This window comes from Ipomoea nil, unplaced genomic scaffold, assembly GCF_001879475.1.
Source record: "Ipomoea nil cultivar Tokyo-kokei standard unplaced genomic scaffold, Asagao_1.1 scaffold2705, whole genome shotgun sequence".
In the NCBI taxonomy this organism is placed as follows: domain Eukaryota; kingdom Viridiplantae; phylum Streptophyta; class Magnoliopsida; order Solanales; family Convolvulaceae; genus Ipomoea; species Ipomoea nil.
Genome location: NW_017619133.1, coordinates 223,640 through 238,328, shown reverse-complemented (window position 1 = coordinate 238,328; position 14,689 = coordinate 223,640). Strand labels below are relative to the sequence as shown.

At 37.0% G+C, this 14,689-nt stretch overlaps 1 protein-coding gene and 1 non-coding gene across 2 annotated transcripts; one reads left to right on the top strand and one right to left on the bottom strand.

The window, feature by feature from the left end:
* Positions 1–6,676: 6,676 nt before the first annotated feature.
* On the top strand, positions 6,677–11,832 carry LOC109156222 (UDP-galactose/UDP-glucose transporter 5B-like). The gene is made up of 11 exons (XM_019304081.1): positions 6,677–7,032; positions 7,416–7,529; positions 7,739–7,831; positions 7,974–8,039; positions 8,493–8,591; positions 9,664–9,743; positions 10,531–10,643; positions 10,845–10,933; positions 11,012–11,098; positions 11,186–11,254; positions 11,351–11,832. The coding sequence occupies exons 1-11, from the start codon at positions 6,931–6,933 to the stop codon at positions 11,465–11,467; spliced, it is 1,029 nt and encodes a 342-aa protein (XP_019159626.1). The 5' UTR covers positions 6,677–6,930; the 3' UTR covers positions 11,468–11,832.
* A 1,723-nt stretch (positions 11,833–13,555) lies between these two features.
* TRNAA-AGC lies at positions 13,556–13,628 on the bottom strand. The gene has a single exon. It is a non-coding gene; the product is annotated as a tRNA-Ala (tRNA).
* Positions 13,629–14,689: the final 1,061 nt, after the last annotated feature.

The following is a 14,689-nucleotide window of genomic DNA, read 5'->3' as shown; positions in this document are numbered from 1 at the left end:
GCCGTATCATCATCCGAACATGAACTTTCATCGCTTGATAATGAATCCTCCGAATCATCATTTTCGTTTGGTTCGTTGCTAACGAGAGCTTTTCTTTTGTCGTGCTTGAACCTTTTGCTTTCGGATTTGTTCGGCGTAGATTCAACATTTTTGTCTTGATACTTGCTAACGATCGGATACGGACAATTTATTTTAAAATGTCCGGGTTTGCGGCAATTATAGCACAAATCCTTATTTTCTTCGACTTTTTCTTCTTGTGGGGTGCGAGAGACGAATTTTCCACGAGCAGAATTTTTGTTGTCTCCTTTTCGCATAAACCTTCTAAATTTTTTAACAAAAAGAGCAAACTGTTCGTCAGTCATAAAATCAACATTATTTTCTACTGACCTGGAGGTTGACGGTTGTTCGGCCATTATAGCAGTATTTCGAGCTTCATGAACATCATCATCTTTGGCCTTCATTTCGAACTCATATGCTTTTAGATCACTAAATAATTTGTCTGTTGACAACATTCTTAGATCTCGGTGGTCGCGCATAGCCGTAACCTTCATATCCCATGCAGATGGTAAGCCTCGTAGAATTTTGAGATTAATTTCTTTTTGGCTAATATTTTTGCCAAGATCATTAATCTCTCTGAGAACTTTGATCATTCGAGCTTCCATGTCTGCAACACTTTCATTTGAGAGCATTTTGAAATCTTCAAACTTCTTCATGGCGATTGTGAGCTTATTGTCTTTTTCTTGTTCATCTCCTTCGCCAATCTTGATGAGAGTTTCCCATATTTCTTTGGCAGTGGCACACTTTCGGATCTTCGGAAATATTGTATCATCAACGGCTTTGAATAGAATATCCTTGGCAATATTGTCAAGATTATTCTGCGTTCTATCGTCCGATGTCCATTCCGGTTTTGGCATTTGTATGTACTGTGGAGAATCCGGGGATATAACAAACGCCGTATTGACTTTTAATATTTCTATAGGGCCAGTGGAAATAACTTCCCACATTTCATCGTGTAAGGCCGATAAGTGTACCTGCATACGAACTTTTCAATCATCAAATTTATAAAGTGAGAATAATAGATTTTGAGCTAAATCTTTCTTCTTCATCATCACGAGAGATATGAAAGATTAATCCAATTCACACACTTTGTAGAATGGATCAGCCTAGCAGTCAAAAATAGTTAACCCAGTTAGGCAACGTGTTTTAATACCAAAGGTTGGTATAAACTGACTCAAATAGGCTACAGGCTCTGATACCAATTGTTGGTCACAAAAGAGGTAAGGTGAAAGTCGAGAGGGGGGGGGGGGGGTGAATAGACTTTCAAACTTTTTTCGCATAGCACAACAATTGCTAAGCCAGAGATAAACCAAAACTCTTAACTAGATTGTTAGAGTATGGTGCACAGCGGAAATAAGTAAACATAAAGTGTGTGTGAGATTGTGTGAGCAGTATATCTCGTGTAGAGCGAATATGTAAAGAGCGGTAAGTAAAGAAAGCAGTAAAGAACACAAGACAATTATAGTGGTTCGCGAGGTGGTGTAATCCTCCTACTCCACTTGCTCTTATCTCCAAGAGCAATTCACTATATCTACCACTTCTTGGTTCCAAGATACAATGAATTTCCGTGATCTAGTGCTTTGATCACAAAGCCCGCACTAATCACGCCCAGTGACACCACACTGCTGCTTCGGGTTTCACGTCGCCGCGCTACTATCCCAGGATTTCACGACTCCGCGTTACTTTCCCCCCGTCTTCCACACTCCGGTAGAAACGTATCCCGTGATCTGGTGCTTTGATCACTAAGCCCACACCAATCACGCCCAGTGCCTCCGACACTGCTGCTTCAGATCTCACAGCTCCGTGTGACAATCCAGGATTTCACAGCTCCGTGCTACTTTCCTCCCTTCTCTTGTTTTGCTCCAAAACAAGTGTTGTCTTGCTTCCAACTTCTGAGACTCTGTAGATGATCTTCAATGATGCGCAGGTCTCTTTGATGAAGATAAACACTCTGGAATGATTTCTCTTGATAGCTCTGAGTGTTTTCTCTCTTTGAATATATCAAGTAAAGCACTTGATATTTTTGCTCTGCTTTGCTCTGTTTAAGAACTCTCAGAATATTTCTCTTTGAGGCTCTCTGAGTTCTTTTTCTTTTCTCACTTCTCACTTGAAGATTTTTGGTATGCTCTGTACCAAATGAGATTTTTGCTCTAAGCTCTTTTCAAGCTTAATTGCTCTATTCGATCCCTTTTATGGATTCGAATTTTCTCAACTGCTCTATCTCTTTTCAAGTTCGTGTTATGCTCTTATTCAAGTCTTCATATCTTCATCATTTTATAGCTGGTAATGAGAATCTGTCCGTTGGAAAGAGACGCTTTCATTTTTGAAATCTTGTATCTTTTTGTCAGAGATCTTATCTTATCCTCTGCAAAGATGTCAGAAAGGATAAGCTAGCCGTTGTTAGAGCTTCATCTCCATGTAAATGGGTTCTCAAACTTCATCTGATATTTCCTCTGATTTTACGTTGAGTGGGAATATCTGGGTGTAGAACGGCTTCTCTGATTAGCTCTGAAGTGGTCTTTGTATCTTTGGGATTTAAAAATATTCATCAATTTAATCCCATACTAGTTAAAACTAGTATTTTTCCTTGTGAGAATATTTTCACTGTAAGTTCATCTTCATTCATCTTCATATTTTCATTTCACACTTCAAACTGGCTTTGAACTTCTACCCAATTTCCTTTGTAATTGACACAGACTTCAAACTGGCTTTGAACTTCCACCCAATTTGAATTTCTCCTTTGTAATTGACACCCAATTTCAATTGGCTTTGAATTTCTCCTTTGTAATTGACACCCAATTTCAATTGACAAGAATTTCTCCTTTGTAATTGACACCCAATTTCAATTGGCTTGTCAATTGGGTGTTCACAGACTTCAAACTGGCTTTGAACTTCCACCCAATTTGAATTTCTCCTTCAAACTGGCTTTGAACTTCCACCCAATTTGAATTTCTCCTTTGTAATTGACACCCAATTTGAATTTCTCCAATTTCTCCAATTTGAATTTCTCCATTATAATTGGCTCCCAATTTGAATTTCTCCATTATAATTGGCTCCCAATTTGAATTTTCTCCAATTTGAATTTCTCCATTATAATTGGCTCCCAATTTGAATTTCTCCATTATAATTGGCTCCCAATTGACTTTGACTTGCAATTTCATCTCAATTCAATTCTACATTGGCTCCCATCTTGAATTGATATTTTACCTTGTAAAATTATTGATGGTGAGTTTCGAACTTGAGCCATTTCACATAATATATCAAGCATCATCCACTTCGTTCGTACAGCTTTTGATTAAATCTCCAATCATATTTGATGTACTCCTTTCTTTCCATAGATGCTTGATCTCCAAGTCAATTTCATGCATTCTTCCAACATTAATTTTCTTCACGAAAATTCTTCTGGGATATCTTCTTTGAGTAGCATTGACGTGAATTATTGTATCATTCATCTTCTTCTTCAATTTGTCATTTTCTCCAGACAAATTTTTGATTTTCGGCTTTATATCTTCTTCTTCTATTTTAATCCATCTTCCTCTGTTTTTCTCTTTTCATAATTAAATAATTTCCCGATCATGGTCTAAGACTCTACTAGACCTATAAAATAAAATTGGGGGATCTACAAATACAAATTTGGCATATCAAAACCATTACACTTTATTCCTAACAGGCTCGCCCTATGGAAACTGAAAATACCACCCAAATGGAAGATCTTTTTATGAAGAGCTATAAGTGATATTCTGCTCACTACCACCAACTTGCTTATAAAGAGGGTTGATATTGATCCACATTGTGCTATGTGTGGTCTTTTACATGAGGACACTATGCACTCATTAGTATTGTGTGACTATGCTAAATCCATTTGGGATAAATCCAACCTCCCACTCCCAAATATTGACACAAATATTTTCCATGTTTGGTTTAGTGAAATGTTGAATATTCTAAATCATAATGGAATTGTCTACGCAGCTGACATACTATACCATATATGGAAAGCACGGAATGGAGCGGTGTGAGATGCCTGTTTACGAATGCCCAACAAGTTGATGGTAACCATTACAACCACCATGCAGGCATGGTTACGTGTCCATCACCCGGCCGCCAATGCACCACCCGTGACGGGATCCTACCAGGTAGCTGCTGTTGGAGCCTCAACCACGATAATGCCAACGGGTGTAGTGGATCACCGTGCTGCTGCTCGGCCAAGGATGTGCCATGTCGACGCCGGCTATCACCAAACAACCAACTCGAAGACTGTTGGTGCGGTGCTCTTCGACAGCGATGGAGTTTATGTAGCAGCCTTCAACGCTCCCGTCCAAAGTTGCTTCTCTCCCCTTATGGCAGAGGCGGTCGCTGTCGAAGAAGCTTTGTCATGGCTAAGAAACCGGGGAGAACAATTTATAGAGCTATATACCGATTGCAGCACGCTACAGAGCTACCTATCATCTGCTCAAGCCCCGTTTCGCTCGTATATTGGTTAGGCTATTGATAGGTGCAGGTCTATCATATCTACTTTCCACAACTGTTTGATCAATTTTATTCTTAGGTCGCAGAATTACTATGCGCACACTTTAGCTTCTACAACTTTTGATAACTCTACTGCTATGTACTGGGACTCAGTCCCACCTGAACACCTGACTCGATTTCAGGTTTTCTTTAATAAAACCACAATGGTTTCCTTTAAAAAAAAATTTATTGTGTAGACCATGGTCCATACAGTGATGTGTGGTAGAGGTGAGCAAAAAAACTGGACCGACCAAAAAATCAACGACCAAAAATCGAACCGTCCGAATATTTCGATTTTCGGTTCGGTTTTAGTTATTAAGGTAAAAAAACTTTGGTTATTCCGATTGTTCAGTCGGTTATCGATTTTTTGCAAGAGAAAACTGAAAACTGACCGAAAAAACGAAGATTAATCTAAAGAAAAAATAATAATCTAACCCCATTCCATTTATATTTTACAAGTCCATAGTCTATCAATCAATATAACATCCCAATCCACTTCATATAATTGATTATGAAGATCATTGAGGCCAAACTTACACTCGGAGAAGAGCTTCAACTTCTGGGTACTTTTCTTCAATGTAAGCAGTGTAGTACCTATTTTCATCAGTGAATATTGTTCGACTTTTGTGGTTGAGAGCTTGCCAGAGAAGGGTCTCATGTGTGAGGCCAAAAACGAGGAAATTAAGGGATGAGAGCACTGGCGGAGGATGGATCTGAATGTCTGAGAATCAGTACATGATACAAATGAAATTACCAGATTTACATTGCTCAACCACCCTATGTTACATTGGTTTACAACTTTACATCACCAGATTCACCGTTTGTTGACCGTGATCGACGATCTCCAGAAGAACCTTCAGCTCTCGTCGGAGCACGTGGAGGCCTTTAGGATGATGTTGCACTGGTTCAGAAACACGCCGTCTTCTTCTCTCTGGTACGAACTCAACTACATGGATGAAGAAAGACGACCAGATTTGGTAGATTGCTTTCGACAGTGGATTCAAATGTAACAGTGCGGTCTGAAAATGCAACCGGAACCTTAAAAAATCGAAGGTGGACCATGAAATTACATATATATCCTCAAAAATCACAGTCAACAAATGGTCAAATAGATGGAGGACCAAATCGTGTCAAAATTACAAAGTTAAGGACTTAATTGGTCGAAATTGAAAGTCGAGGACCAATTTGTGAATTTAGCTATAGTCGAGGGACCATTTTGAGTATTTACTCATTATTTTACAATATACAAAATGTGGTCCATACAGTTTGTGTGGACCATGGTCCACAAAATAATGAAGGGAGAAGTGTCAAATAGGCCCATGTACTATTGTCAAGTGCTCAATTCTCACCATAAACTAAATTAAAGGCTAATTAACCACACTTACCTACTAAATTTGTTCAATTAACTTTTTTTTGCAAGGTCCCTTCGGGGACATCCGATAAAATTGGAACGATACAGAGAAGATTAGCATGGCCCCTGCGCAAGGATGACACGCACAAATCGAGAAATGATACTTTTTTGCAGGTAATTAACTTTTTTTTTTGCAGATTACCAATTCAATTGTTAAAAAAATAATTTCAAAATAATTTAAAAATTATTAAAAAAAAAAAAAAAGAAGAATACAGCCACCGACTGTCCTTGCCGGACAGCCGGTGGCTGTATTCTTTTTTATTTTATTTATTTATTTTAATAATTAAATAGGTAACCTGTTATTAACCTGTAAAAAAAAAGCTAATTGAACAAATTTAACTCGTAGATGGACTTATTTGACACTTAATTTAGTTCGTGATGAAAATTGAGCACTTCGTAGTAATAGATGAGCCTGTTTGACATTTATGCCAATAATGAATGATCCATCAATCCATCATCCACAAACTGACAAATTTTTTCGTTTTAGTTCAAGTGCATGAATATTGCACTAATCTATAGAGAGTAAATTAATCACGTTTTTAAAAAAATCATATCCATTAATTCCATTAATTGTAACAACTGAAACAGTGTATGGCTAATTCCAATGCATAGACTCCATTGGACAGCTGAAATAAACGCCGGTTACACCACGCAGCAGCAACTACAAAACCTGACGGCAAAACGGATAAACGGTGCGCCGTGGGTCCCACTCGTCCGACGTGGCTACAAGCCAGATTAAACTAATTAACTTAGGAAAGTAGAACAAAGGCGCCCGCGAAAAGCTCCGCCTCCGCAGTGCTCAGTATTCGTGAATTTCTTAATCAAACTCTAAAAAAAAATAAAAATAAAGTTTTTCACTGCTAATCGGAGCTGATATTCCGGCGAGCTGCTCCGGAGATCCGTACGGAACCGTACATTCGGGAGTTGGTGCTTGTCCGGGGACGATTGGATGGGATATGGCGGAGCCACCGTCTTCGCCGGTGAAGGACAAGTTGTTGAAGGGGATATTTGCGGTGGCGGGAATCATGTCCACCCTCGTCATCTATGGTGTCTTACAGGTAACGGCACTCTTTTTATGTATCTAAGATCGTTAAAATTCGATTTTATTTATTTAATTTATCACGATGTAATGCATTGTGTGTAGGGGTGTTTGTTAGGGTTTATAAATTGCAATTGAAAGCAACTCCATACGTTTTACAGTTATAATCATTTGATGTGGTAGCAGATAAGAATGGTGCTTCAAGTTCATATTTTTATCTTTTTTTATACTTAACTGTGAAGAGGCTTGAATGCATTTACACCAACTCTTTTTTTTTTCTTTTTTTTTTTTTTTTTTTTTTTTTTTTTTTTTTTTAAATGGATTGCAATGCTATTGTTCTATCTTTCAGCTGTTATGCTATCATTTTATTGAACAAGATGATGGAAAAAATTTTCCTTGCAGGAAAAGATTATGAGAGTTCCATATGGATCGAATAATGAGTATTTCACTTACTCGTTATTTCTTGTATTCTGCAATCGCATTTCAACCTCTGCTGTCTCTGCTGGAGTTTTACTGGTAATTTGCTATTAAATGAAAAACCAGCTAATGTTGCATTTCATCCTACCAGACACTCTACTTAACATGATTTTTGTTCCTTTGTTCTTCTCCTCAAAATGGGGAAAATCAGGGATTTTCACATGTATGAACAGATGATTATAGGGTTATACGTATGATAGCTCTAAGTCACTAATTTCCCTTATTTCCGTTTTCCTCTCTGATTTCAGGCAAGTAAGAAGGTCTTAGATCCCGTAGCTCCTCTTCATAAATATAGTGTTGTTTCTATTTCAAATATTTTGACCACAACGTGTCAGTATGAGGTTAGTCTTGTATCTTATGATATTTATTGCTCCATATTTCTTACCACCCCCATACAACTGTTTTGGAGCATTGATATTCTCTCACTGGAAATGTTGTATATAGAAGATGTAAAAATAACTATTTTTTGATTTCTTGTTTCAGGCCCTCAAATATGTCAGCTTTCCTGTTCAAACCCTAGCAAAATGTGCCAAGATGATCCCTGTAATGGTAGGTTAACTTTTTTATTTATGAATTAACTAAAACGTCAATTCATTTGAAGGGGCGGACTTTGGAAAAATAGTACTGCCTAAACTCATATCAGTGACTCCTATTACCATATTCCCCCTCCTCTTTCCTCCCTCTTCGTTATTAATTGCCCATGTCAAACCTTCCTGCTCAGTATATTTCCAACACCAGAGTCCACGCTATTTAGTGTCTCTTATTAAGTATTGCATAATTGCATTTATCCTTATGTATGGAGTGTTGTGCTTGTATATAGATATTTTATACTTGTCATTTGGGTGTAATGATGGTTTGTGCAGTTGAATATGGTAATATGGTATTGCCACCTTATCGAACCAAAAAAAAAAAAAGTTAGCTTGCATATTCTTTGATAGACATGATATAAGTTTTTGAATGAAGTTTTGTATTTAATATCTGTTTCATTCTGTGATCATGTAGATATGGGGCACTCTCATCATGCAAAAGAAGTACCATGGACCGGACTATTTGTTGGCTTTCCTGGTGACAGTTGGGTGTTCATTATTTATTCTATACCCGGTAACAACAATTTCTTTATCTTGCACTTGCCTATTGAGGATACTACTTATGCATACAAGTAAACCAACCAAATCTAGAAGGAAACATTTCATGTCTAGAGAGATTGGGTTATCTTCGAAAGTTTTAAGTAAAATTCTTTCTAAACCTTCCCCTTTCCCTTCTCCTATAGCCTGATAAGAGAGTCTGTCAGGGAACCAAGAAGCCACACTTATTTTCTCCCCCGTAACTTCATTGCTTATCTTCTATTTATCAAGTGAGCTCAAGTCCAACACAGCACTTTCATTTCTGAAACAGTCATTTTCCTAGGTATCTTGATGCTTCTTTAATACTTCACGTAGTACAACATAGCTGGGTTTAGATCGATGTTTCCTATATCATACTTATGTCTATGTGTGTCTGTGCCTGCAAACTGTCAAACAAATAACTTTCCAGATGCACCCAACAGAGTTTATTGGCCAGTCAATATGATGACACTGCTTTCTGCTGAAAATTCTGCTAATTTGAGAACAATGATGAAATAATAGTTTGTTTTGAGAATGTTAAGAAAGGAGTATCTTTGACATTCCAACTTCGGGGACTCTTTAGTTTCGGCGTGACATTTGATGGAAGTTACAACTGCATATTTTAAGCATAGTACTTGCATGTGCCTATACTAATGAAAGGATTTTAACTAGTTTGGTTGGCGTGAGTGACCGTGCACTCTCATCCCATAAGAGAGGTCGGGAGTTCAAAACCCCCTCTCGTATGAAAAAACCAATATGGCCAGCACTTTGCCTCTTAATTGGGTTGACCCGGTGCAAACGGGGATTAATCTGAGTATGGTACGGGCTTAAAGGTGCCTCCTATAGTTAGGGCCTATTCAGGACACCTCGTGGTCTAACCAAAAAAAATATTAATGAAAGGATTATGCAATTTGCGATACTGAAAATAGTATCTTAAACTTGACATCAGATGATGTCAAATGATGATTGTGCATGTATGTGGTTTTGGCAAAGGGTTGCTAAATACTGAATAACAGTTTATCGTTTCCAGACTTAATATCAAAATATCTGTGATGTGTTTTTGGTTCTAGGCAGCAGGTGATATTAATCCTTACAATAGGGGAAGGGAAAGCACTGTCTGGGGAGTCTCCCTTATGATTGGGTATCTTGGGTATGAATTCAACATTTGACTCTCATTTAAGGCAAATTCTCCTATGAGATTGTCTCACGGATGATCTGTGAGATGGGTCGGATTTTTGATAAGTATTACGTTTTCCCACATAAGTAATACAATTTTCATCATAAGTAACTCTTCAACTCTTAATATTACATTTTGATTTAAAAGTATTACATTTTTCATGAAAAGTATCACATTTTTCGTCATAAGTATTACACTTTCTTTCATAAGTAACAGTTAAACAAATTATCCATGATTATATTTTTCCTCAAGTAACTATTCAACCCTAAATATTATATTTTGATTTAAAAGTATTAAATTTTCCCTCAAAAGTATTACACTTTTCTTTATAAGTAACAAACAATTTATTCCTGATTAGTATTACATTTTCCACTATAAGTATTAAATTTCCATCATGACCCGACCCGTCTCACAGATAAGGATCCATGAGACGGTCTCACCAGAGACTCACTCATTTAAAACCTTGAGTTTTTCCATTCAATTTATTTTCTTATATCCACTTGTTTCCCTCTCGATATTAAATATTTACAGTGAAGTTATATATAAAATTTTACGGTTACTCTGCAAATTTTTGTGGTTAATCTCCACTCTTTATTTTCAGTTCTGACATATTGTCGAGCTCCTTTAATTGTGTATATGAATGCAAACTGAAAAATGAAGAATACTATCCTCCCCACTATGTGAACTATTTTAACTTACTAGCTTCTGATTTTCCTCTCTTATATTTTCAGTGACAAGTAAAAAATCTTTTGTATTGCAGGTTTGATGGTTTTACAAGCACATTCCAGGACAAACTGTTTAAAGGCTATGATATGGAAATACACAATCAAATATTCTACACGACATTATGTTCTTGTTTCCTCAGTTTCATTGGTAGGATTCACTTTATTGTTGTGAAATTTTATGATTGGTTGATTTTATTACTTTATCTTTTGTATATTCTGCTGGTTTATTCCGCAGCCATCTTTATGTAAAATTTGACTCCCGACTTTCCAAGCTCCTTGTTTTTTCCTGTTTTTAGAGACGGGGAATTGTCTGGTTTTCTAACTAAGTACCTTTCTGGTTCATGTTTAGGTCTAATCTTACAGGGAAATCTTGTCATGGCGATAGAGTTTGTTTCACTTCATCATGACTGTTTCATTGACATTCTTCTTCTTTCAACTGTAAGTTGATTTTCTGCAGTCTATAAATAAAATATGAAGCCAATTATATAGTGAGAAACAATACGATCTGAATTGCAGGTGGCAACAGCCAGTCAATTCTTTATATCTTATACCATCCGTACTTTTGGTGCTCTCACCTTTGCTACAATAATGACCACAAGACAGGTACGAAGAGGAAATTTGACATCTAAAATTTTTTGACTTAACTGCACAAAATGTAGTGTTCTAATCTGTAATTTGCTGTTGGTATAGTTAGTAAGCATTTTCTTATCGTGCTTGTGGTTTGGCCACCCTCTGAGCTGGGAACAATGCATCGGGGCTGTAAGTAATTGAAACACTCCTTCAGTTAACATAATTCCAGAAAAAAAAAAAAAAAAAAACTGTAAAAAATTAAGTCTTGTTTTATTTCTTCTTCAGGTGATTGTGTTTGGTGCCCTTTACTCAAAAAGCTTCTTGAGAAAGAAACCGAAGCCTTTGCCCATGGAAGACCCGGAGAGTGGAGCTTCGATGCCCTCGAAGGGGAATAACATATAAGACTGAACATTGAAGGCCTCACTTTGCATCCGAAGGATGCCAGCCGAGATAGGATGAGACGTTGCCCTTGCGCTTTCCCCAAGTTTTGGTTCGTTCGCATTCCTTTTCTGCTTTGTGCTTCAGATAAACAGGAGTAGGTAGACAGTTAGGTTAGGCAAACTGACCATGTTTTCTTTGGTGAGAAAGTAGGAGATGTAGAACTCGGAAAGACATACATAAACTATTTTTCTATAGCTGGAGCCCCCTGTAGGTGCCGTGGGGGAGCTTTTCTATACTTCTTGCTTTCTTTTTTTCTTGTTTTATCATGAAATATTTGATTCCAAGTCCACTTAATCCTACTTTTATATTCACAATTTATGATTTAATCCAAGCCTTGGCCTATCCTAGTGAGAAACAATGCTCATACTGTGCACTGTGGATTAGGTTCGGATGGTTTTACCAAGATCGGGTTCACCATAAAAGGGTATAACAATATTAAACGGGACAGGAAAATAATATTTTTATTATTGAGGCGTGAGGCCTAATAGAAACATGTACAAAGCCCAGAAGACAGGTTCAAAATGAGAGCTCAAAGAATAAATAAATAAATAATGGAGGAACTAGTAAATAAATATAATAAAGACAGACTAAATATGTTCCTAACGAGATTCGAACCCAGGCATACCAGTAGGAGGGGAGGAGACTAGACCACTGGACCAAGAGTGCAGATGGTGTCTAAGGGATGCCTTACTTGGGCCAGACCCCTCACCCCCTTTTATACTGTTAGCGGGTGATCTTGCACCCTCCACGTGTATAGGTGGTATAGCATCAGAATGGTGTCAACTCTCACCAGACACGCGTCCCACATCTTCTCATCGTGCGATTGCCTTGATTCCTCATCCACTCACCACGCGCCATGTACCCCAAACATTCCACCAACTCCACAAAGAATATGGCAAGACAGACAAGTCAGGTCGCTAGCGAGACAAGCGGCGCGCCGTCGAGCGCGAGGGAGTGACGAGTGCGCACACTGTCACGCACGAGGGGCGACGGGCGCACGAGGGACCAGGAGTGCAGATCGTGCCCTCGCGCTTCCCAGGCAGCCCGGACACGCCGTCTAGGCGCTAGGGGTCGTGACCAGCCCCCGGTGGGTGCCTTGGCCCTCCGGCACGTCAAATGGAGTTTCATTTAAACTTTGGTTTGTTTGACCAAATTTAGTTGCTGTTTGACTGCCAAACAGCTAATATGAGTGTTTGTGCTAATCATTATGTTAAATTATTATTCATAACCTATGTTTATTCTATTTTTATTCGAATTTATATTTTCAACATTGAATTATTATTAAATAGAAAATATTTCTTTATAATTATAACATTAATAATAATAATAATAATAATAATAATTAAAAATAATTAATAACAACACAACAATAATAATAAATTGTAAAAGTTGCATTCAAAAAAAAAATAATTTGTAAAAGTACTTTAAGAGTTAAGTAAATAATATAATACTTATGTCATTGTAATTCATTTTACACACCCACCATCATAGTTCAACTTATAGAGTATCCGCAGTTTAACTTATAGAGTATCCGCAGTTCAACTTAGGGTATATCATTTTCTTTTTTCCCTCTAATGCATGCTTATAGAGTATCCACAGTTCAACTTATAGAGTATCCACATTTCAACTTATAAAGTATCCACAGTTCAACTTAGGTATATCCAACCAATGTTTTTTTTTTTTTGTTTTTTTTCCTCTAATGCATGCTTAGTGAGAAAAGAGTGTTTTCTAATTTGAAAAGTGGGCGCATCTGGGTGGTTATTGGTTAATGATGCCCCTTTGAGCTTCAATAACGTAATCAGTGTTCAAGGTTTAGTTCCATGTTCCTGGTTTGCATTGGGAAAAATGTTTTGTTTCAATTTAAAAGAAACACTAAAGTGAAGAGATGCGGAGCCTCGATCTGCATACCTCTCACATGCTATGCAAGCACTCTACCATCTGCACTACACAACCTACTCGGCAATTTGTGTCTGCGTTGAATTTTAAATCGATGTTTCTAGTTTGCATAGTGAAAATGGTCTGTTTCAAGTTAAAAACAAAGCACAGATATGGAGATGCGGGGTATCGATCCCCGTACCTCTCGCATGCTAAGCGAACGCTCTACCATCTGAGCTACATCCCCTACTTGTTGCTTTTTGTTAATAAATAATATTTATATACTGAATTAGATCTTTGATTCCAATTTGGGCACAGGGTTATTAATATCGTTTTTAGACCTCACAATTTATATCATATATACCAGTTTATTTATCAGTATTACCATATTATTTATCATTATCATTACTTCATTTACCATAGTTATATATTCAAAAAATAGATTTAGATCATTCATCAAAATATTCTTATATTCTCTCCGTAGCCATTATCAATCTTATATACCCCGTAATATACTATTTAGGGAGATAAATCATAAATCATAATTAGACAATCATTAAAATGGATAAAGAATCAAAGGTTATATCCATATCGTCGCTAGGTCATCGAAATCCTCTTTTACTCTGCCACGAACTCCCTTCAACTTATTGATTTCAACAGAAAATTGATTATGCTCCACGGGACTTTACAGATTCTTCCTAGTTCTAAAGATATAATATAATATCTAAAGTTTATCTAAATTTAACAATTGCTCTAAGACAGTCTATAACTGTCTTTCTTCTTCATATGCTTTTAGAAACGCTTTGGTTATATATATATATATATATATATATATATATATATATATATATATATATATATATATATAGAGAGAGAGAGAGAGAGAGAGAGAGAGAGAGATTTGTTTAAAAAAAAAGCATAAAATGACATGGAAAGTGACTATTTTGTGGTACAAATATTAGTATGGTCTACTTCTGATTTGGGTCGGATCAAAGTGGATTCGGGTTCTTCGCAGTCAGACGAGAGCTTAGCTTGATATATTGCACGCTCAAAACTGATAATGCATGAATGAGAAATTGATTTTCAAAGTAAACCCATTTGAGTTGAAAAATGAAGGTGGAAAAACTTTAAAGTAGTCTTTGTCCTACATTGATTTGGGAAGTAGATTTGCACCACTATATATACAATAGTTTTTTTAAAGCATATTAAATTATATAGTATAGAAATTATCTTTCGCGCTGGGGATGCAAATCAAATCCCACAATGAACTTGAAGATACTTAACTCGCACCTGCGGGCACGAACACGA